We start from the raw sequence: 24,130 nt of genomic DNA on the forward strand, positions 1-24,130 counted from the left end.
ATATCCTATTGAAATATGGCCCACTTCCAAAATGTTAACACTCTTGCTAGGAAAGTGTAAAAGACTTAACTTGTTTTCTCGGGGGATTAAACTTGCTCCGGCCTATACTTCAGATGAAAAGAATATTAGATTCAATGTCATCATCTCCTATACTTCTTATACTCCACATCTGGCAGCTCATCTTTTTTGGTGTTTAACTTTATACTTTCTTCAGGGCTAGGAAATGAAGGTTTCATTAACTAAGGGTATGATGTAGATACTTTTTTAATAGGCCATGGAATAGTCCAGGTTATTATACTTGACCCTGACAAATTTTACTCACCTTTACAACACAAAATAAAGGGCTTCTAAATACCTTAGTAGTGTTGAAATGTTAGTAAGAACCCTTTTGGAATATTAGTAATAATCCTTATGGGAAATTATTTCTGGAGATTATATATATATATCAGGAAATCAAAAGGCCAGATTTATACCATCTTCAACATAATCAAGAAATAGCAGACCAAAAAGATGGTGATTCATTAGAAAAGATGGAAAGATAATGCCATTTGGCCCATTGACATTAGATAAACTTCTGGGAATTTTCATATACCACTTCTTTTAAATGGAATTCCCTTCCATCTCCCTTCTATAATTGCTAAGTCTGCTGAAAGTGAAGCATCCAAGGAAATTGATTCAATTTAAATAAAAATATGCTCCCTTGGTAAAGAATAACAGAGAGTTATATAAAGACAACAGAAATGAAGTAAGATTTCTCTCCTTACAGGTGTTTCTGGGGCTACTCCCCTACTTGCTGCTGCTGGTTTGGCTTTATGGCACCTTCCCACTGCCTTCTTCCACTAAAGTACTGTGAAGCATGTGTTTCAAGGCTGATTCTGAGTATTAACATAATGATGCCCTTTGATATTGTCACAGGTGTTAAATATCAATCAGATGGGAATTCCTAGGCTAGAAGAACAAAGACTCCAGTTTGGGTTAGATGGTGATGTATATGGTCATATTATCAATGTCAAAATCTCCCTTTGGGGGTTTCAAAAGAAGAACAGACTTGACTGCCTCCATATACAATTATAGCCAACTCTGATTCTTCAAGGTCTTGTGAATCTAGTTTGGGGAATTATCTAGGACCATTTACTTCTCCATTTTTTCCCCTGCTCTTGGCTTGTTCCATAGACCACTAAATCTACCCCACACCCCCTAACCCACCAGCATATGAGCAGGGGGGAAGGAAAAGGAGATAATATTCAGAACAGTCAATTTTATTATTTAGAACATTGAATTTTAGAGCTGGACGGGACCTCTTAGCCATTATCTAGTTCAATCACCTCATTTTAATAATGACAACACCTTACAGTAAAGTCTATTTCAATGTCTCCTCGAAGGCTATTCCAGTAGAGTACAAACTTTAGCAGGTCCTACTAAGCTGGAAAGGATTTGAGTATGGGCCTGGTGACAGGACTGTGCATCTGCTGTCCAAGGACCAGACTAGCTAAGTTCAGTAAGGTTCATCCCCAGAAGATAGGTCATCAGATAATGACCTTATTTTTATTTTTTATTTTTTTGGCGGCAACTCAAGAAGACCGTCTACTAAGGCGTAGAGTGGTTGCAATCTGCACTGGTGGAGGGAATGCTCACACCGATGAAAATACAGAATCCTCAAAGTATCGAATTAAGAATAATACCTTACATTTATGTAGCATGTTACAATTATAAAAATGCTTTCACATACATTTGTCTCATTTGATCCTCACAACAACCCTGTGAGGTAGGTAGGGCAGTTATCCCCACGTTACAGATAAGGAAACTGGGAGCTCAGAGAGATTAAGGAACTTACCCAACACCACATAGCCAATTAGGCGGCAAAGCTGGAACTAGAGCCCAGGTATCCATGCTCCCAATCTGGTATTGTCCAATTTCCCATTAATAATATTATTACTTTTAAGTAGGTATGTTAAAGTTGAAAAATGGACAAAATGGAGTGTTTTTTTTTTAATCAGTGAACTGCCATATTTATTCCTCACTAAAAAGTTTCCCAAAATTGATTGCATTACCAAAATACATGGGTGATGCTCTTAGTGGGCTCAAGTTTGCAAGGCAAAGATCTGGTCCCCCAATTTTTTTTTGGGGGGAGAGGGAAAGAGGAGAGTTGAGTAGGTGGCAGAAGGGAGTCATTATGTGGTAGGAAAATACCATGTGAGACTTTCTTGACTTTCTACAGGTGGTACTTGAGTAGAGGAAGAAAGTAGTGTGGAAGGGCTGGTGAGTCTTCCCAGGATGAGGATGTAAAATAGAAATCTTAAAATTGGTTGCTTGGACCACTAGTCTGAAGTCCTGGATGGGGGGGAGGGGGAGGATACTGCATCTTATTCATCTTTATGACCTCTTTAGCACCACCTAAAGTGCCTTGCACATATTATTTGTTCAGTAAATGTTATTGAATTAATTATTTCTGGTATAAGTAGAATATGCTTTTTTTGTTTCCCTGCAAGAGATGCTACTGCTAAGTAGACAATGAAAAAAAATTAATTTTTAAATGCATGGGCTTCAGTGTAAAGGCCATCTGCTTTTCACAAAAGAGGTAGTTAATAGCTTAGATTCCTGGATTTATATTATCCTCCATTAACAAAACCATTGTAACTGTTAGCCAGTGATGGGAGAGAACAACTCTACCAGAATAAACTGGCTTGACATAATTCTCAATGGAAGGAAAAAAAAAAAAAAACTTTTCTCAGCAGATGCCGCTTTATAATCTTTCTTACCTGACATTAAAGAAATTATCCACTCAAAACCCAGCAGATTCAACTTATAGCAGATTTTCAAAATATTAAACCCTTCTTTGTATCTTTATCTTTTTTGGGGGGTGGTAAAATAAGTTTGGGTTGTCTTGCCAATCTCTGAAGACAAAAGCCAACTAACAAAAGCTAACTAACTGCTATTAGCTAGCTCTCAAATAGGCTGCATAGTCTGTAAGGATTTCAGGAAATTTTAATTCTAGGGGTGTAAACTTCTTAGTATGTGGTAAAGATTGTAAAAATTTAAACTCTTTTTTTGCTTGAGAAATTGTTTTGTATATATACCTATACTTAAGAGGCACATTAATAAAAAAGGTCTGATCTAGGATATTATTTGATCATAAATCAAATCATATCAAATAAAAGTCATTATTACTTTTTTCTACTTGTTTGATGAGAGAATTGGCACGTCAGATTACTTAAGGGTTTGGATAACACCTTCCACTCTTGTGCTCTGAAAGAGAAGCTAGAATAATAATGAATTTCTCTGACAAATCTCCAGATCTTAAAGCTGAGCATCAAATCCTATTCTTAGTAAACATATCTAAAGTAGCATTATAAATAAATTTTTAATTCAACACATATTTGACTGCATTGTTATGTAATAAGTAAAGCAATGTGGGAGTAAATAGATGATGAGGTTTCTTATAAGAAAAATTATCTTTTTTCGTGACACTGGGGAATCACGTTTCACACTGATTATAACTGTATATACTTGTCTAACTCTTCCATATATTACAGTGAGTTATGAGGGGGAAGATAATCAGTACGCCTGTGGGACCAGTAATTCTTGAGTACATTGTGATTGCAAGGGAAGTATGTAAAGGGTAGAGTCGGAAAAAGAAGGATGCCCACCAACAGTATCACCATGCAGCAATTTCAAAGAAATTGATTGTTACAGAGTAATATAGTCAATGATCCAGGAAGAAAAAGTTAAAATTAGGTGGTTGTGTTTTTTTTGTTTGTTTGTTTTGTTTTTTTAAAAAACAGTATTCAAAACTAATGTGCACCAGGGGGAGGGTGAGAATGTGGATGTATCAGAAACCTTGTCATGCCCTGAAATGTAAATGCTAATCTCTTGCTGTGTTGAATATGAACACATTCATTTAACAAGGTACACACTTAGTGTAGGGTGGATGTGCTAACCTGGAATGAACACATGCTAAGAATTTTCAGCCATGTGAGGGAAACCCAAAACAGGTCTAATTTTCATTAAGGTAGAGCAGGTTTCAAAACAGGGAGAATGTATTTCTGGGCCAACCAGCAAGCTTCCAGAGGCTTTCCTCATCACATCTAAGGATACATTGAATATTTTTAAAGTTAGTGGCCATCTCCCCTTTAAACTAAAAAGGATCCCAGCTCCACATAAGTAAGAGTTTATTGATTCAGAGGATGACTGACCAGTTTGAACAATCTGGTTACGTCTAAAACTAACTCAGCCCATTAAGAAGTAGGTGACCTTTAAAGGTACTTTCCAGTCTCTGGTTCTTCAATGAGGGAGTTGGTGGGCATGCTATTGAAATTTTCAATATTTTTTTTTAATAATTGGCTTTGTTGCCACGTACATCCTTATAGAAATCAGAACAGTATTCAAGAATACCCATCACAGTGCTTAACAAGATTTAATGTACATTTATTCTTAACATGTGGAACATATAAAGATTTTATACTGAATAAATGATATTCATTAAGCCAGAGGAAAAGGAGGAATTTACATCAAGTTTTTTTTTCTTTTTTCTTTTTTAACTACATTATCTTGAAATACAAATGCGGATTCTCATCACTGAAAAATCTTTGAAGTTGTGTTTCTTCCTTTTTTCTGTATATTTCTTTTTTTTTTTTTTTGTCTGTACTGATAACCATTTTCTAAATCAATCCATACGCAACCATTTCCACACCTTGATTCATGAAGCAATTGTGATCGGCTGCTCTCCCGAAATAGAGCATGACTTTATACATACAGAAACTTGTACATTACCCTCGGTTTTTTTTTTTTTTTTGTGTGTTTTTTGTTTTTTTTGTTTTTGTGTTTTTTGTTTTTTTGGAGATATGGCCCTAATGAAAAAAATATATAAAATAAAAATAAAAAATTATTTAAATCTACCATCACTTTGTAGTTACCACATCATGAAAAAGAAACTAAAAACTTTGTACTAAAAAAAAAAAAAAAAAAAAAAAAAAGAAAAAGGAAAAAAATGAGGGTATGTTCAATGTACAACTTCTATATACATCACGGCCCTTAGGCAGTAAAAAAAATATTTAAAAAATGATTAAAGGAATTGTGAAGAACTGTCATTGTGGAAGGTCAAACAATAGATAGCAGACATGACAGTAGTGGTGAGGAAGCAATTTACGTTGATCGTCATCAGGTATATGTTTTCAATCTTAACTTTAAAAAAAAAAAATGGTTTTGCCCCTAGCCTAATGTAACCATTCTCCTGTGGAGAAACTGATATCATTTCATAGTTTGACTACTGACTGACACACTGCCTTGATCCCTATACCTACATCACTAGAAGTGTCTATTGCACAGAGGTTTGGGTGATGGGATACGGGTATTTTTTTTCTCTGAAAAAAAAAAAATAATAAGACACACAGGAAGTTGGTATGTTGCTTTCACCTTTTTGTTTCAACATGGTGAAGTTTTGCGGTCATATAACATTTTGCCACAACTTTTCAAGTCACTAATTTGCTTCCCAAAAAATATGCAATACAAACATGGAAAAAAAAAAAAAACACTGAAAAGGAACTCTATGAAAACAAAAAGTGACCCTTGAATGTACTAGACAGCAACTTTGGTTAAAAAAAATAAAATAAAAGGATGTACTTATACACATAGACAGCAAATATTAATTTCATAACTGTTCAAATTAATTTCTTTAATTCCCAATTGGTAAAAAGTGAATGGGGCAGAGGAGCAAAGATTTTCTTTTCCTTCTTTCTATGCTGGATAAACAAGAACAGAAAACAGCCAGTTATAGGGGACCCTCTAATCTTCACCCACACATGCTTGGCTTCTCACGTATGTCATAACTGCCCAATCTGAAAGAGTACATCACAGATGACAGAGGCAACCAGAGAGTTCAGGACAGTCGATATCGAGATATCCAGCAAACGGCCTTCGTGCAAAAGGAACTCTGAGCGGTTCTCGTCCACTCTGGCCATGGCCAGCAAGGCCTTGGCCGCCCTGCACATCATGTCTACGCTAGGTGGTTCCAGAGGTGGAGGTTGCATGTGCATGAGGTTATGCTGGCTCTGCTGGTACTGGGCCATCGTGACCCCGTCCTCTAGGAAGCTTATCAAGTTTCCGATGCTTCCCTTCTGCACAGCTATGGCCCTTGCTGCTAGCGCATCCCCTTGGGCAAGGTTCGATAAGAGCGCCATGGACATTTCTCGGCAGACCGGGTTTTTGCGGTCTCCAACGTACCTTACTAAAGTAGCGTAGAGTTTCTCCTGACGGCTGAACGGAGGGGTGGCCAGGATAAGGTCCACATTATTGTCCTGGATGCTGAGCTTACACAGGGTCTCCAGCACGAGTCTTTGAGGCGACAGCACTGAGTTGGGTCCCACCGTGGGAAAGGGATCCTGCGCCTCTGCGGATGGGCACACCATCCAGTGTAGCAAGCCATCCAAAATTGGCAAGCAGATGCTTTCCGTGTAAGCAGACAAGTCTAGCTGCCCAGAAATGTTGGCTAATGTGACCAATGTGTTATCCCTTAAGACCTCGAGGCAGTCCCACCACCACTCATCCTTGCTACAGGTCACCCCTTTATCTTCCTCCTCTTCTTTCTCATAGGTCTGAGGCGCCCGTTTTCTCTCTGGATGTTCATGGTGAAGGAGAATCAGCTTCCCCAGGATCAGCACCAGGCCTGGATGTTTGGACATTTCGGCGTCATTGCCAGGCACAAAAGACAAGCTACGGACAATATTTGACACACAGATACAGCGCTTGGCCAGAGAGTCCTGCCAGTGGGCAATGGTGCATAGTGGAGTCTCATCTCGGCTCCTTGGCTCATCCTCCAGCAGTTTAATGTTCCGGTGGCTTTTGGCTTCGTGTATACCAAAGGGAAACTTACTGCTTTCGACCTGGTTACTAGGGTTTGAGTCTTCGGGCAATGCTCCGGGCCGAGCCGACAAGACATCATCGATGGTTGCTATTATGCTTTTCTCTGGATGGTCCTCAAATTCACTTCTTCCTTCCAGATCTTTCTTTTTTCCCAGGAAGCCTAGGGCAGGAGGGATCCGCCGGCGAGGAGGAATCTCCATCTTGCTCTCAAAGTGAGTCTGGATATGTTCAGTTGTGTCGCCTCCCCCAAGCTGCCAGTGGAGAAGCCCGCTGTTGAATTCCTGAACACGGCCTAGTTTGTCAGATCGGTCAACCACAAACAGATTATTCTTCTTTACTATCTTTATTGGCAGTTTGTCAAATTTACTTGCTTGCTTGGGCCTCTCTTTTGGATCAATACTGGCATCGGGAGAGGCAAGAACCGTGCTCTTATCTTCTGCTCCTGTCTTTTCATCTTCTTCATCTTCCTCCTCTTCATCTTCATCTTCGTCATCATAATAATCAATACATTCAGCTTCTTCTTCCTTCCCAGAGTCATCTGCCAGAGACAGACTGTCATCTTTCTTACTTGCGTTGTGATCAAGTGCTTTTTGACTGGGGTCGCCCACTTCATATTCCATTAGAATTCCAAAAATGTCAATCAGGCATTTTCTAAAGTACTCTACTAAAAGCTCAAGAAATCCAGATAACTGAGGGAAAAAAAAAAGAAAAATAGGAAATGGTGTCATAATGTCCAATTACAACCAAAAGGAAGGACACTTTTAATGGCAATAAATTCACATTTATGAGAATATCTCCATATATCCCACAATTTATGGATTGCCCGGCCAGGAGTGGTCAAGTGCAGTCAAGGAAAACTAGCTTCCTCATCCTCCCACTTTTGTCTAAAGTACCTTTACCCTGCTTTCTAATTGTTGCTTACCTTCACAAACTACCCACGTGATACCTTTGCTTCCTTTATGCTTTCATATTCTCAAAGGGAAATGTTGTAGACATCATTCTTTTTTTTTTCTTTTTAAATTTATACACAGCCTTTATTATTAGAAGGTGAAGGCTTGGATTTAATAGACTCATTCACTTAAAGTGATTTCTTCACTTCCATTACTTATAGGAATGTTTTTGTCCTTATTTTTATGGCTATTATTATCATTTTATGATTATTATTTTGCCTCAGGTACCATAAGTTATTCTAATATATGCTTTAACCTTAAATATTTCTTTTTAAGAGTAGATACCTTAGCAAAACTGCTTCTTGTAAACAACAAACCAATTCAGGCCCTGATAAATGAACCAGGAAGTTAGGCAGAATTACTTTTCACATTTAAGTTACTCTTATATTGAACTTCAGTGGTGGAAACAAAAATTCCTACCTGAGAAATGCTACTATTTTACTATTATATTAGTTTGAATGAAAAATACTATCTCTGATGATGTGATCAAAAATTCCCCCTGGCAAAAAAGGTATAGAAATCATGCTCTCTACACACTATGCTTCATCTCTTTAAATTAAGGTCAAAGGCACAACTATTGAAAAGCACTGTACCACCTAAGTTTCTAAGTGGTCTGTTTAAAACATTCTAGTAACTCTGTATGTGTGTGTCTAAGTTTAAATTTTATTTTGGGAGAAAAATGGGGTTATTGGTAAAGTAATTTTGGTTATTAAAAAAAGATAATCAGCAGTTCATCCACTGTAGGCATGAAATTTAAGTTTTCTGGTAAAGACAAAGTAATTTTTTTCATACTTATCTACTAAAGAATAGTTATGCAATTTTTACGTTGTTTTACTAGTAGAGAAAAAGCTGTACTTCCATTTTAGTCAGTGCCTGGGGTAATTTAAGGAAAAGCAAATGTGATGCTTTATTTATTACATCAACTAGAGAATTAAGGCGAAAAAGTGGTTTTATCTACGAGTACAAGATTAGTGGTTCATTCCAGCTGTCAAAAGAATTACAGAATCTCAGTTGGCTGAACTCTCAAGAATCACTTAGTCCAATTCACACTAGACCCTTTACAACACTTCTAACAGGTGGTTAGTCAGCTTATTTTGGAAAACTCCAAGGAAGGGCAAAGTGCCACCTATCAAGACAGCTCACTGCATGTCTGGAGATTGAATTTACTTTGACAGTCTTTCTTATATGGAACTTAAATAAGTCTATCTGAAGTTTCCACTCATTGTGTCCATTTCTGAACTCTGGGGATGACAGAACAACTCCCTTCTTTTACATAATAAGTTCAAATATTTGGAGAAAATGATATTTCCTTTAAGATGACCTTTTCTAGGTATATTTTACATTCCCCTGATTTCTTCAAACTCCATCATGTGGCATGATCTCATATGAGGTATCCCCAACAAGCAGCAAAATCTGTTCATCTTGCTTTTGTTTATTTTGGATCTTATGATTTAGATTTTTGGGCAGAGTTGGGAGTTGTTTCTAAAATGAACTTCTTTAAAAAAAATCAATAGTAGAATATGCTCCAGATTATTTCTTTTTAGGTCTCTTTTCTGCCTATCATTAAATTTTCTTTCTTTCTTCTTCTTGTTTTATATATTTATTTATTGTTTTGATCCTTTCCTTTGGATTGTTTTATGTCTGCCAAAATTCTACTTCCCATTTAAATTCCTAACACTGAGAACTTTATGAGTTTTGTTATACTGTGATCAATGGCCATCCACTGGTTAGTGTCTTCAATATTAGCAAATAAGTTGACACATTTGTTCTCAGCCTCATAGTTTTGGTTAATTGTCTCTTTTAAAAAAACCAAAAACAACCCAAACAATTAGCTTTGGTGAAAAAAGGCTAAGTACAAGTATAGCTAATCACTCTGGCAGGGCAAACACACACAACAAAATGTGTTAATAGCCTTTAATGAATAAACAAACTATTAGATTGAAAACAGAAATGTCAACACAGGCATAGTTTAAATAATTTGCTGATTATTAATAAATATTAACCACAATACAAAGGGATCAGGATGAGAATTATAAAAAAAAATTTATAATTTGAAAAGGCTGAAATTTATCTCTATCCTATGTCAAATTAGTATTTTTTGGTATTGCTGTATTTTACTACAATCAGAAATGGTGGCTTGTGACAGCAAAGGTGATTAAAAATGCCAGCCAGGCTCACAATAATTAACCTTGTCATCAATTCTAGCATAATGATGCATGAGTTAAATCTTCCAGAATTCTCCTTTAGCCCCCTTTTTGGGTATGAGGGCTATTCCTCTTACCTGAGAGAGATTGAAAGTAGCTACGGTGCTGTCATCATAGAGGAGGATATTAATAGTGTCCAAAGCCCACGTACTTTCAGCCAAAAGGCCCGATTTAAGGGACATCATCACACGCCACGCCTCAGGAGTTACTGAGAAAAGATACAAAATTAACATCAGTGATTTGTGATGGTCTAAAGACTAAATGAGCCTAAGGGTAAGAAATGTGAAATGAAGATACAGACTTCCAAAGTCAGAATGCTAACAAAATTAACTTGAAAGGCCAGAGCTAAGCCTGGAAGTTTTCAGGTTCAAAGCTAGTGCAGAACTAGAGATCAATTTATAGCTCAGATGTGCTTCCAGTATTTTTTGTAAGCTGAACATGAACTAAATACACTTCTGGTAGTGAGTAAACATTCCACTCTTTAGTTTTCTTGTTGTTGGGAGTGGGGTGTAGAATGATCCTCAATGAGTTTGTTAATGATTTCAGAGTCAACAATAAGAGCTAAGTTAAAGAATATTTGCTTTCTTATCACTGCTCTCTTCTTTTATATATCCTTGGAAGACTACTAGCTATAGAAAGTATAGGCAAGAATATATCTTGAAAAAAATAATATGGGTCGAGCAGGGTTTCCCCAATCCCTCAGTTGCCCTCTTCCATTTCCTTCTAGAATGGGAAGGTAAGGGATGCAAACACATTTGGGGGACTCATGGTTTTGAAGAGACAACAGGCTGCAACCAATCAGATTAATTATACTTGGCTATGGTAGCTATGGATAGAGTCCTATGAGTGGAGTCAGGAAAACTTCTTTTTCTCAGTTCAAATTTGGTCTCAGACAGATAGTACCTATGTGACCTTGGATTTAATGCTGAAAGCTCAGTTTCCTCATCTATAAAATGAGCTGTAGAAGAGAATGGCAAACTGCCTCAGTGACTTTGCCAAGAAAACCTCCCAAAAAGTCATGGATGACTAAACAGCAATAATAAGTTATATGAAAAGTTTGTTGTAAAGGGGCAAGAAGAAAGGATGTGAGATATTAAAGCTATGGGGGTTGGGGCAGCAAAATCTCCCCAGTCTCACTGATCCTTACTATAAGGAAACTCAATCTTTGATATAAAATGTTCTGTTTTACCTTCCACTACTTTCTAAGAAAAGCATTTTGTTGTTGACAATCATTTCAGATAACCAGAGTGAGTTAGATATTTTAGAAATCTCTAAATTTAGCCTTCTCCATTTTTGTGTTTATTGTATTTGAAAGAGCCTCCTTTAAACTCAGAGAAAAAAAAACAAAAAACTGTGCACTCTATGTTATCTAAAAATTCTAATGAAAATTCAGAGAAGCTTGAACAGGTCAGTATTAAAGCCAGAAAGCTGCTTGGCTCAGGGGTGTGTGTATGAATGTATGTATCTGTATGTATGTGTGTGTATACTTGTCATATCGATTACTTATAGTATATTAATGAAAGTCCTCCTCGTCCTTAGAACAATTCCTAGGTTGTAAACGAAGGAGCTGTTTTTTCTTTAAGATGTCTGGAGTTATTTTCAAGTTTTAATAAGCTATTTGATACCATTGTTAAGAAGGTGTTATCATAATACATTTTAAGTAACTTGCCTAAGGTCACCCAGTAGTTAAGTAAAAATGCAAAGTCAATAATTCCGTTCCTGACTTGCTGCCTGGTGCTCTAATCACCGAAGCACATGCCATTCACCAATTAAAATGCTATTTTCAGGTTCCCCTTCAGTGTTTCCTCAATTTAAGTCGGTTTTCCCCTAGCAATTCCCTTTGTAAAACAATATCCTCACGCTCAGAAGAGATGTGGAGTTTTCTTTATAAGGCTTTATCTGAAATTCTAACAAATACTGGGATTAATACAGAAGAAGACCTTCATAAGACTTACCAATATCTTTTGAGGTAATCTTTCTTCTTTGTTTCAAGACAGGTTGTGATGCTTCTACAGACCCTGGAGGGAAAGTGATCTCTCGTCGAATGGGGGGCGGCTGGGGCGGTGGCCCTGCAACCTGGGATGCTGGAACCGTGGGGATGACCTTCTGCATCTTCATGGAGGGCAAGAAGGGGGATTTGCTCGGAGACATGCGGTTCTCCAAGGAGCGCTGGAAGGATGCTGGGCTGGGCGCCCTGGAGATGTGGTTTGGCATCGATGGTGGCGTCTGGTAGGATGACTGGGGAGGTCGAGTGATGGGCTGCATGGAGGCTGAAGAGGACATGTAAGGCTGCCGTTGGTTGACGTGAGAAGGCCACTGGCTCTCGTGGTTTATCCTCTGATCAGGGACCATCATTTCATCAGTGCGGTTCATTCCTGGATAAGGGGGAGCCTGTGCAGGGCCTCCTGGACCTTGCCTGTTCTGGTACGGATAAGGCATATCATTGCGGGTGGGCCACATGTTCTGCTGAGGGCCCTCGCCTGAGGAGGACTGCATGGGGCCACCGATCATCTGAGGAGGTATACCGTGTTGCTGCATCTGACCCGGGCCCTGCATTCGTTCTCTGTTGTAAGGATAGGGATACTGTCCCTGGATGGGCCTCCTGTCTGGTCCAGAGTACGTACTGCCGTACTGGTTATACATTTCTTGCTGCTGGCTGCCATATTGAACGTTATACATATCTCCCTCATGGCGCTTTGCTGGAGGCCCATACATGCCATCCATGTGACGTTTGTAGTTCTGAAATTAATTTAAAATAAAATATATAAATGTGCTCTTAGGGTAATAATCAGACACATCTACTTTCAAATTATGAAAAAAAAAAAAGATCTGATCAAATGGAAAATTCACTTACAAGAGAGAAAAGGCTCTTAGAAGTACTGAGTAATAGCAATTTATGGTTATTTCTCAATACTAATAGTATGCCTGATGAAGATATTTTTATAACACTTAAGAGGTTTTAGATATTTAAAACTTTCATGGAACTAAATCAAACAAATTAAATAAAAAATGTGTCCCTTTTACATTGGAATTTTCTCAGGTAACCAATTCAGCAGAAAAAACTGAGGACATGATTTGTAAGAGAATGCTGCAACAGTGATAACTGACACTTAACAGATGATATTTTGGGCTTTGAAAAGTGCTATATCTATCTATCTATACATACATATATATAAATAGATAGTACTTTTGGGTTTTGAACCTCTACATATATATATATATATATATAGCTAGATATGCATATACATATATACATATATATATATATATATATATATATATATATATAGCTAGATATGCATATACATATATAGATAGATATAGATATAGATAGGTAGTACTTTGGGCTTTGAAAAGTGATATTTATCTACCTATTATCTCATCAAGCAAAAGGGAAATCTTGGAAGAGTCTCATAATAAAATAAATTCTTTGGCCCCTACCCAAGATTAGGCTTCCATTTATGTGTGGCTCTAGGTAAATTTTCAGGCTATGCTAATATTACCTAACATGAACATCCCCATAGCTATTCCACTTAGGCAGAACATCTTTGATCCCATCTAAGTCCATATCAAAAGCTCCAGTGAAATCCTGGTTTGATTTTAGTTTCTGAAGGGGTATGAACAGAAATAAAGCCTCTGGTCCAGTTTTCTCTTTAAAGTATTCCCTGGGTGACACTTTAGATAACTTAATATATTCCTATAGTGATTTTTCATTAAGTTGGTAAATAGCCAATGCATTCATGATTGTTCTTAGGTAGTATGTTTTCCCTTTTTGTTTGGAAATCTAGCTAAGCATATATTTTTACCATGTTTAACATATATTGGTTTATTTGCCATCTAGGGAAGGGGATGAGGGGAAGGAGGGGAAAAATTGGAACATAGGCTTTTGCAAGGGTTAATAATAGAAAAATTATCCATGCATATGTTTTAAAAATTAAAAAGCTTTAATTTTTTTAAAAGGAAATCTAGTTAAGTTAAATTAGTAGAGTCATCCTTGTCATATATTTACTCATTAATATAAATGTAAAAAAAAGGAAAATTCAAATTAAAAAAAACCAACTCTCTGATTTGCTAAAAACTTTCCAAAAAGATACTGTATCCATGAGTATAAAAAAATCATACCATGAGATGCACAGATCTTCACCACTATTTTTAACTAGCAAAGCAGAAAAACTATAAATTTAAAATAAATTGCTTAGTTTTATCTTTGTAGAGGGCTACTAAACTTATTGAAACAGAAGTTAGATAATTCAATGAATCAATTAAAAAGGTAAAATAAATTAGCCACATTCTAAAGACATTAGCATTTATTATTTTATACTAGACACTTAAAAATTCTGTTCAGCACACAGAAAGGATATGGTTTCTGCCTCAAAATCTGAAGTAGATGTGAGAGACACAAACTTATGACATGCATTCAAAATACCCTTGTTATAAAATATTATACAATGTGTCAGAGATGTTTTAATATGCTTCATGAAACTACAAATAATATTTATTTTTGAGTTTTCAAAATCTCTGCCATGTCTTATGGTGCTGAATATGAAACATACCTCTAATCCATAAAAAGGAAAGAGAGAAAGATGTTTAAATATTTTGTTAAACTTTGTAAGCCAATCTGGTGGAATATTAATGCTAATTAAATGAATCCAGCTTCATGACTGAGGAAAACCAGTTTTTTAAAGGGAGAGAGAGAAGAATGATTCCCATCTCCTTTCTGCCTTACCGGTTGCTGTGGATATATTCCAGGCTGGTGTCCTCCATATGGTGGCTGTCCTGAGGGAGGTCCTTGTCCAGGATACTGCTGCCCATAAGGCTCATGCCTACAATGGTATAATTCAAAGAAGACCATCAACTACTAGAGAAGCTTCAGGACCAGGGAGAAGGCACTACTTCAGTTTTGCAAACCACAAACTTGCATTCTTTTAAATCTGCCATTTAATTTCTAGACAAAAACACTTCGCAGCAGCAATACTTCATTTTTAGTAAAAGGGATGGGAACACCCATTTCAGGTAATGATGCTGGCAGGGCTGCTGGTTAATAGGTATCACAGGAATACTGGTTGAACAAGCAAGCTCCTTGCATGACGCTGGTCAAATTCCTTGGCCTTTGAGCTGAAGCTCCACCTACTACATGAATGGATTTGCTACACCAGGGAGTTGTTACACAAGAATTTAACTTGCAATATCTTTAAATGAAGGAGGAGAAACAGGGATTCAGAAAAGTAAAGAAATATATACACATATATGTGTGTATGTATAAGTATGTGTGCATGCATACACACAGAGTTTCTACTACTACTCTCTGTCAAGGTAATAAGTTCTTATTTTCTTAATAATAAATTTAACAATTATTTCAAATGTTATTAAATTTGTGCACTATAGTATTCCTTTCCACTGCAATGTAAAGGTGAATCATTTCATTCGGTAAAAATAGCATGATTGAAGCCTATGCTATTTGGCTCTAATCTGGTTTATTAATCTTAGTGTTTAATAAGAAATAAAAGACAAAGGCATAGGAGAAACTGGCTAATAAGAAAGGAACAGGACAGGAATAGGAACTGGAGACAAAGTCCTGAATGGGGAAAAGCTCATTGCCAATGCAAGTTACAATATTTTCTGAAACTGGTGTTCTTTAGAGAATTACCTAGAAATATAGGTTAAGATGAAAAGACTTGCCCAGGATCTCAAAGACACATTTATCTGGAATCAATTTAAATTTACAACTTTATATTAGACACCTAGTATATCCCAGGCCTTGGGGATACAGTAATCAAAAACATTAAATAGTCCCTGCTCTCAAAGAGCTTACATTTATAATTTGTCTGGATCAGGAATGCTCAATTTGTTTCAACAATGGATGCTGGGGAAGTTAAGGAGGATATTTCTAGGAATAAGGAGATAAGGGAAAATACCAGGAACTCTATTATTATCTTTTCATCTCCCAACCAAGTAGTAGAAGCCAGTAGATTGACATTTTAAAACTAGGCCAGGCAAAGTTCTTGAAAATACAGTAAAAGAAACACGGGGAGAAAATGCTTGCTTCAGAGAAACAATGGTATGGAATTCTAAAAACAGCTTTTCACTTTCTAAGGATGGTGAACAGTGTCCCCTAAACCTACCTGTTCCACCCCAAACTGCCAAGCCAAAAGCCAAAGTCAAACTAAGCCAAGTCTAACATTGTATACCAAATCCTTGTACTTATTAGAACTATAATGGCTATCTTAGGAATACAGATACTTCAGAGAAGCCATCACTCTCGTTTGCTGGCTAGGAAAATGATCAGAAGACATAGCTAGGGTCAGTGTTAAAAGGCACTATATCTGTTGTGCTTTGGGCAGGTGGTCCCAGGCTGCCTTTTCAGGAGCCACATTATAATTTGACCTATAAATTGACAGACTATAATTTTATAACAGATGGGATCTTATACTCTTTAATTCAAGAAAATCCTTTAAGCATTTCTGGGAAAAGCCATACTACAAGTGTGGTTTTACTTAATTAGAATAATCCTAGAAGTGCTTCCCCCTCCCCTTAATACTTCTCTCTTCCCAATATAGAAAAAAAAAAAAAAAAGCTTCACCTAAATTCAATTCTGTTGTAGAGACATAGAATTTATTGACTAAGAGAGGCAATTTTCAGTGAAAGAGGTAACCCATACGTAAATAATGAGGCCTTTAAAAAGATAACTTTCCTAAGCATCTATTTTAGGCTGGGAATTAAACTTCATTGGGAAATACTTCATTCCCAATACAGTTTTTCAACTATGAACTCTTTTAATATTTATTTTATGCAAAAATACCTTTACTGATCTTTTTATCTTTCACATACATTTCTTTGAATTACTTTCCTTCTTTAACTGTAAAAATAAACCTAGATAGATGTTACAGCTTTCTCTTTTTCAATGATACCAAGGAAGAAACACCTGGGTTTTCTAACTCCTATTGTTCTTTTTATTTAATACTGGACTCTATGTTAGAACTCTATGGCAAAAATGGACTCTATAGCAAGTTTACCTCTAAAGGTTTTCAAACATACCCGAGGACTTATAAACACAACCTATAGGTTAGTTCCCATTGTAATTTTCTCAATGCATGGGTATATTCCAAAGCTACTTTAGAAGGAGATGAGAGGTGGGGGATATGGGAGTATAAGAGAAAAACAGAAAAGAAGAGAGGAAGAGAAAGAAGGGGGGGCAAAGATGGAGAAAGAGGGAGAGGGAAGAAGGAAAGAAGACATGGAGAAAAAGAAAAAGAAAAGAAAGTTGAATTCTTGCTTCAGTTAATTTTAAACTTGAATTTTTGCAAACTATAGCAATAAGTCTCACAGTTAATACAATAAATGAAAACAATAGTTTTGAAATGAAATGATAGTTTGAGAAATGTGCTTTTTCATTTCAAATAGTAAAGACTGTGTGGAGAGAAGATTTCTAACGCATTCAAACCAAGTGAATCACATTTTTGTAACTTGGGTGGCTTGGCATTTTTGTGGACATAAATATACTTGTATTTTAAACACTAGGTGAGGATTCTGTTCTTCCCAGACACCCATCAGAAGGAGTCAGACCTATGAAGGCAGCTGTCTAACACACCCACTTGTTGATCAACAGTAAACTGAATGAGGGGCCACTCCCTACCTCATTAATCTCCAAAGAAACCAGAAACAGTGATCATTAGTGGCTGGAGTGTATGAACTGATCTGTTCTTCTCTCTTACATAGGTATATGGAGAAAAGAGAATTCTTGTGAAAGTATTCTTTGCCTTCATCTTAGGAAAAACAAATGAAAAAAAAACTTACCTTCTGTCATAACTGGCCCCATAAGGAAACTGTCGCTGGCCCATTCCCATGTTGGACATTGCTCCAGCTGGGGCCTGGTTATACATATCCTGTATTCCACTATTAGGCATTTGTCCTGGTGTCATGAAGGGTTCACTGCTTCCAGACACTGCAATATTTTAAAGAAAGAATAATCATTAAAGGAAAAACTGACAACCAAGCACTGATTCCTTATGTTCTCCCTTCCCTGCCACTTGGTTCATGTGGCAGAAGAGTTGGAGGGATGGGCCAGATGTATGAAGGACCTGGCTTCTCATTTTCTTGATCATCACCATATATTTACAACTCTTTCCAAAAACTTGACACAATGCAGTGAGGAGAAAGCTTAGAAATGCTCCAGGTCTGGATACTTGGATATATGAAGAACCCTAAACTTAAGGCCTGGTTTCAGGAGACACAAGCAGCATCCAGTACAGAGATTACTAGTCATACTCCAAACCAGAGCTCCACACCCTTGAGTGGAGTTCTGCAAACACTATTTATAAATTTACTGGCCTATGAAATTCTAATGGAAAATGAGTAGTACAATCATAGACATATTTGCTATCATCAATGAACTCTTCTGAAACTGAGTTCTAAGGGAATTAAGAAGTAGCACATGCTTTTTCAAAATTTAGTATATTCTAAACTAGTTTTCATTGGAAGAAGATTGTAGGATGAAATCTATTTTTTAAACAGAGAACAGATGGGTATGTAGGTAGGTATGATTTCCTACATGAGGGTAATATATTAAAAAAAAGAAATCCTTAAAAAAAAATCCTTTCTGACCTAGTAGACTTATCCAGGTGGTGATCTTTATAGAATCAGGTTAAAGAAAATAGCTACAGAATTATAGTAATTCCAGCTAATGAAAGGAGAAACAATCGTATTTATAACAGAGTTCCAATTAGGTCAGATATGCAAATTAGCATAGGCCTAGGACCTGAAGGAAATTAGGCCAGACCCAGAAGAAACTAGCCTGAAGGCAATTAAGAATTTTAATAAAAATTTTAATTGACCTACAGTATTAATATTGAGTTTTTTCAGTCTATTGATTCTGTCATAAGTATGGGAAGGTCTGATGAAAATTTTCTAACTTGGTAAAAAAAAAATTAGAAAAGTGATAAATTTGGATAATGTAGAAGTATAGAATTACATTAGCTATATGTATTATTATTGTGTCTATATTAGCTTATTATAATAGTATCTTGAATTTTGATATCATATCTTTAAAATGTTTTAAGCTTTATAAAGTATTTTTTTCCTATAACAACTCCATCAAAGGAGTCGTTATCCTATTTTACAGCTAGAAACTGAACTTGTTAACTTTTTTAGCTTCACATAGGTGTTATAATACTGCTTCAAGTTAAGTCAATTAGCATTTATTAAATGCCTACTACCTGCCAGGTACTATCCAGATACTATGTTAAGTATTAGAGATATGAAGAAAACCAAAAATAAGAAAAATCTATTCTCAAGAAACTCACAGTCTAATGGAGTTGGGAAAACAGTATGTAAACAATTCTATATAAACAGAATACATACAGGACAAATACCCCCATTTGCAGAAGAGGGCACCGAGGAAGGGGAAGGACTTCATGTTGAAGGTAGAACGTTAGCTGAGACCTGAAGGAAGCCAGAAGGTGGATATTTGGAGGAAGCGCCTCCCAGGAAAGTAAATGCCTGGATTTGAGGAGTATTTTGGGCAAGGAAGAAGCTACTTCACACAGTATATGCTCAAAGACTTGAAAAATCAGAAGAGGTCCAGACAAGAAAGGCTTTAAAAGCCAAACAAAGGATTTCCTATTTTATCAGGGAATTACCATTAGATTTTACTGAAAGGGTTTGATCTATGGTGGGAGTGACCTGGTCAGAGCTGCTTTTTAGGAAGATTAGTTGGACAGATGAGAGGAGGATGGTCTGGAGTGGAGAGAGGTAAGAAAGTAAAAAGGTTAACATTAGTCCAGGGGGAAAGTGAGGAGAGCATGGACTAGGGCAGTAGCGAGGTCAGAGAGAAGGAGACAGACCCAAAAAAAGGAGAACCAAGAAGACCTGGAGAGAATATTATATTGAGAAGAGAAAAATTGGATGTGGACTGAGAAAAGGCCTTTCAGAACCAGACTACATTATACTACCTACAATGTTAATAGTTTATTTATTTATTTTTAAATCATTTCTCAAGTTGCTTTACTTTCTTGGGCACTGTTTGCTCATCTCTAAAATGAGAATGTTGGCCCCTGAAATCCCTTCCAAGTTTGAACCTGTGAACCTATGAAAAAAATTATAAATTTTATTATATCTTATTTGAACCTGATGATACAGTAGACATTATCAACATCATCTCATAGAGAGATAGTAGTGAGATAGAGTGAGGTAGATAGTAGTTGAGAAAGGTTACTCAGCTAGAGTCAAGAAATCAATATTAACAACCCAAGGATTTTTATTTCAGGATCATGCTTTTTCTATGACCATCTATTGCCTCATTTTTTTTTTCCCAAGTAAGAAAACATAAAAGACTCCTGTGACTTTTGATGATAATTGTTCTTTGCCAAAGCTCAGTACATTCACTGGTGCAATAAAACTGACATGGGATGCAGTAGGGAAGACAGTTTCCACTTCATTTGGATCAGGGATATATGTTCACTAGAAAATACCTAAATTTCCACTTTTGGGGGGTTGGAAAGAGAGTGTTATTTTAATTTGCTTCCAATTATTTAAATGTGAACTTATACAGAGATATACAAAAATCTATACAAAAATACAAAAAAAAAAATTGAGGAAAAGGGGTTCATTTAAAGTCACCGTGTCACTTAGTAGATGAAAGTCACATATTACATTAAATGATACCTAAATTCTATCTAGTTCTCTCTAGGTAGGTTACAGTATAGGACTGAAAATTTTCACCAACCTAAAACCTTGTTAGTAAGGATTTTTCTCTCTAACTAATAAAAAGTATGGGCTTTGTAAAATAAAAGGAATATGAAAACAGCCTGTCTGGCCCAGTATAGGTAGATAATTGGTTTAGTTTACAATAAACTCCAAACCTAGGCTCCCAAATGTTTTTTGCTTATACTTAGTTATTTCTCTTTCAAAAATCAAAGAATTATAAAATTTAGAGTTGGAAAGAATCCTAGTACCCAACTAGTCTAAACTATACCGCCAAAGGTGTCCCCACTATCCATCAATTAACAATTATTTATTAAGCATTCACTAGATGTCAGACACTGTACCAAATATGAAAACAAAAATAAAACTGACCCTGGCCTCAAGGGGCTTACACTACATTCAGGAAGCCTTCAAGACATTATCTGTATTCAAAATATATACAAATACTAGGTAATCTGAGATTTGGGAAGCCGAAAGGCTGATGGAATCAGTAAAAGGGTGTTTGAGCTTAGTTTTGAAAGAAAGTAGGAGTTCTAAGAAGTAGAGGTGAGTAAGGAATTCATTTCAGGAATGGGGAAGGTTTGCGCAAAGATATGGTGACAGAAGGTGGAGCTTGTGAGAAAAAATAATGTTAATTTAATTGCATCACAGAACATATGAAGTGGAATAAGTTATTAGGGTGGAACAGTTTGGATTCAGAACCTGAAATTTTTTTAAATACTAGAAGTCTGTATTTAATCCTCAAGATAATAGAGAGCTAGTGGAATTTATAAAGAGAAAGTCAGCTGTATTTTCACTTTATTCAAGAGAGCAGAAGATATATCATCCTTGTAAAAATGTGATTGTAATTTTGAAAAATCAAATCCTACATTCCTACTGATTTACATTTTAATTCCAGAGATGTTTGTTCTTCATTTCTGATTGGTTAAATAGTGATACCTAATATTTCAGTACTATGTCATTCTGATCTTCAGACTTGATATGAAGCAGTTCAGCATCTGTAAGGCAATACCTAAATGCACTAGGGAACATATGATTTAAAGATGCACGGAAAAGTGTATTTGAAATACTAATATATATTCTTAGAATTTTCTGCTTAAAAAAAGGACTATATTTTTTAAAAAGGCAAGACATATCTATAGGTAGGAGAGGGTCACAGAAAATGATAACTGAGCTTCCTCTTTCTTACATAGAAACTAGAAAGGAACAGTTGACTGAGATGACTGTGTCTTGTCTAGCACTTACTATAATAGTGGAAAATGATGAATAACTTATGTGTGTGTGAGCATAGGTATGTGACAAAAGTATACATTATATAAATGGTTTTTATATGTTGCTGCTGCTATTCAGTCATGTCTAAATTCTCTGTGACCCTATTTGGATTTTTCTTGGCAGAAATACTGGAGTGATTTGTCATTTCCTTCTCTAGCTAATTTTACAGATGAGAAAACCGAGGCAAATAGGGTCAAGTGACTTGCCCAGAAACATATAGCTATTAAGTGTTCTGGGGATGGATTTTAACTCAAGATGAGTCTTCTTGATTCCAAGCCCTATCTGGGCCACCTAGCTACTCAATCCAATTAAAAATATACATTATATAAATGTTTATACATATGTGTACATAAAACATATATACATGTAATATTTATGTATTTATTTTATGAACATTCTTACAATATAGATGTATATATAAAAGATTTTGTGTGTGTTAACCACTTAATGTCTTTCCTTTTGAGAGACTGGGTGATGGTGTATGACAGGAAGATAAAGGATGTAACTACATCAGTGCAGGTTACATTAAGTATATACCTTTTCTCATTCCACCAAAGGGGTCCTTGTTAGGTTCATAGGGCATCCTTCCCATCATGTCTGGAATGTTCATGCCCTGCTGGTACGGTGCATTTGGTGTCATGGAGTTCCGTTTGGGGAATGAGGACTCAGTCGCATCTGAGAAGGGATCATGCACGCTGACTGCACTGTTCCTAGACAGAAGGAGGAAATGAAAGCTCAGTGACACACGGAAGGAATTGCCACCACAAAGTACTGCAATGAATCAGGACACACAGAATTTTATTTTTAGATATAGGAAAAAAAAAATCCTTCAGGATAGCCCGTGGGAATGAATTTTGTTGTTACTAGCCTTCTAAGAGCTAATACCATTCAAACTGTTAATTTCTTTTTCTATGAAGGATGCTCTAGGAAAGTTAAATAATGAGCTAGGAGCAGCAGGACAATAAGTGACACTGTAAAGGGTAGCTTGTGAGTCTTAACGTACCTGCCACCTGGCATGGGAGCCATTTGTCCATGAGGTGTAGAAGCTGGTGTGGGTGGCTTCAGTTCACCTGGAACTTCTGTCATGGAGTTACTACCAGTTGATTGGGGGGTCTGTGGACCTTGTAAGGATCCCGAATTCGCTGATGATGGTACCAAAATAAAAGGAAAGGAATGGTGAGAGGTTATCCAACATGAGAGAAGCCCACAGAAACGAGCAATGAAATGAGATCATAACAAGCCTACTGATATTTCGGTATCTTTTCAACCTCTAGGTGGAAAAGTCATTTCACCTTTGAATACTTTACAAAGAGGCAAAAGATGCTATTTTTAATAACCAAACTCTGAAGTGATAACTGGAATGACGGCTCTAACTTGAGCTTGCTTTCTCAAAGCTACAAGGAGAATCTCGGAAAAATAAAGGGACTCTTCTTTACTTTCTTGCTATCCAAACTGAAACAAGTGGAAATGTGATGGGTCCCTAATAAAATAAAACATCGTGTATCAAGGTGGTTCTGTTTCATGTGGAGATGTGTATTTTACTTTTGGGGAAAACGACTTTAAGGAACTCAAAGTAAGACCGTATCATCCATGAAAGTTAGGAGCTAAAATGGAAATCATTACGTTTCACTCAGAAATCTTTAGCAACCTACACGTTTATCTCTATCGGACTTAGGATAAAAGCCAGTTATGGCCCTGAAGGGGATGAAGGTCCAACAAAGTTTATTCAGTTCCTTCATAGCAATTTTGTGCCAGTGGGAACAGAAAGATGAGATGGGAGAGAACATTTTACTAACTAATTTTCTGTTGTATTTGTTATTAAGAGATGGCTCCCAGGGAGGTAAAAATCCAAGAAATATGAAAATGAGGGGGAAAAATCCGTCAATAATGAAAGAAAGATGGGGAATCCTTCATAAATCTGAGAGAACAGTCGCAGTAGCAGCATCCCCCTTCTTCTAAGACGTGGCAGAGAAGAAACCTGCTTTTTAAATCATTAGGAGCAAATAGCATCCACAACTCCTTGGAAAGATGGCTTACAAATCTGTGTGATTTGGGAATGACCCTTATTTACAACTGTTCAAATTTACAGCTAATAAAAAAGGGGAAAATTCTCCCCCTTTGCCAGGATTTCTTTCTTTCCCTTAACGG

The 24,130-nt window shown here is 36.5% G+C and overlaps 1 protein-coding gene across 9 annotated transcripts in view; it reads right to left on the reverse strand.

Moving 5' to 3' along the window:
• Positions 1–1,243: 1,243 nt before the first annotated feature.
• ARID1B (AT-rich interaction domain 1B) overlaps positions 1,244–24,130 on the reverse strand; it is a 523,204-nt gene continuing 500,317 nt past the window's right edge. For all 9 annotated transcript variants that reach the window (XM_074309447.1, XM_074309444.1, XM_074309443.1 and 6 more), the window contains 7 exons: positions 22,986–23,124; positions 22,520–22,692; positions 17,807–17,954; positions 14,739–14,835; positions 11,968–12,751; positions 10,090–10,220; positions 1,244–7,547 (listed from right to left, as the gene is read on the reverse strand). In XM_074309447.1, coding sequence (XP_074165548.1) covers positions 5,820–7,547; positions 10,090–10,220; positions 11,968–12,751; positions 14,739–14,835; positions 17,807–17,954; positions 22,520–22,692; positions 22,986–23,124 — 3,200 coding nt within the window. In that variant the 3' untranslated portion in view covers positions 1,244–5,819. The remainder of the gene's footprint in view (positions 7,548–10,089; positions 10,221–11,967; positions 12,752–14,738; positions 14,836–17,806; positions 17,955–22,519; positions 22,693–22,985; positions 23,125–24,130) is intronic.

Source organism: Sminthopsis crassicaudata, chromosome 4 (assembly GCF_048593235.1).
Source record: "Sminthopsis crassicaudata isolate SCR6 chromosome 4, ASM4859323v1, whole genome shotgun sequence".
NCBI classification, from domain to species: Eukaryota; Metazoa; Chordata; class Mammalia; order Dasyuromorphia; family Dasyuridae; genus Sminthopsis; species Sminthopsis crassicaudata.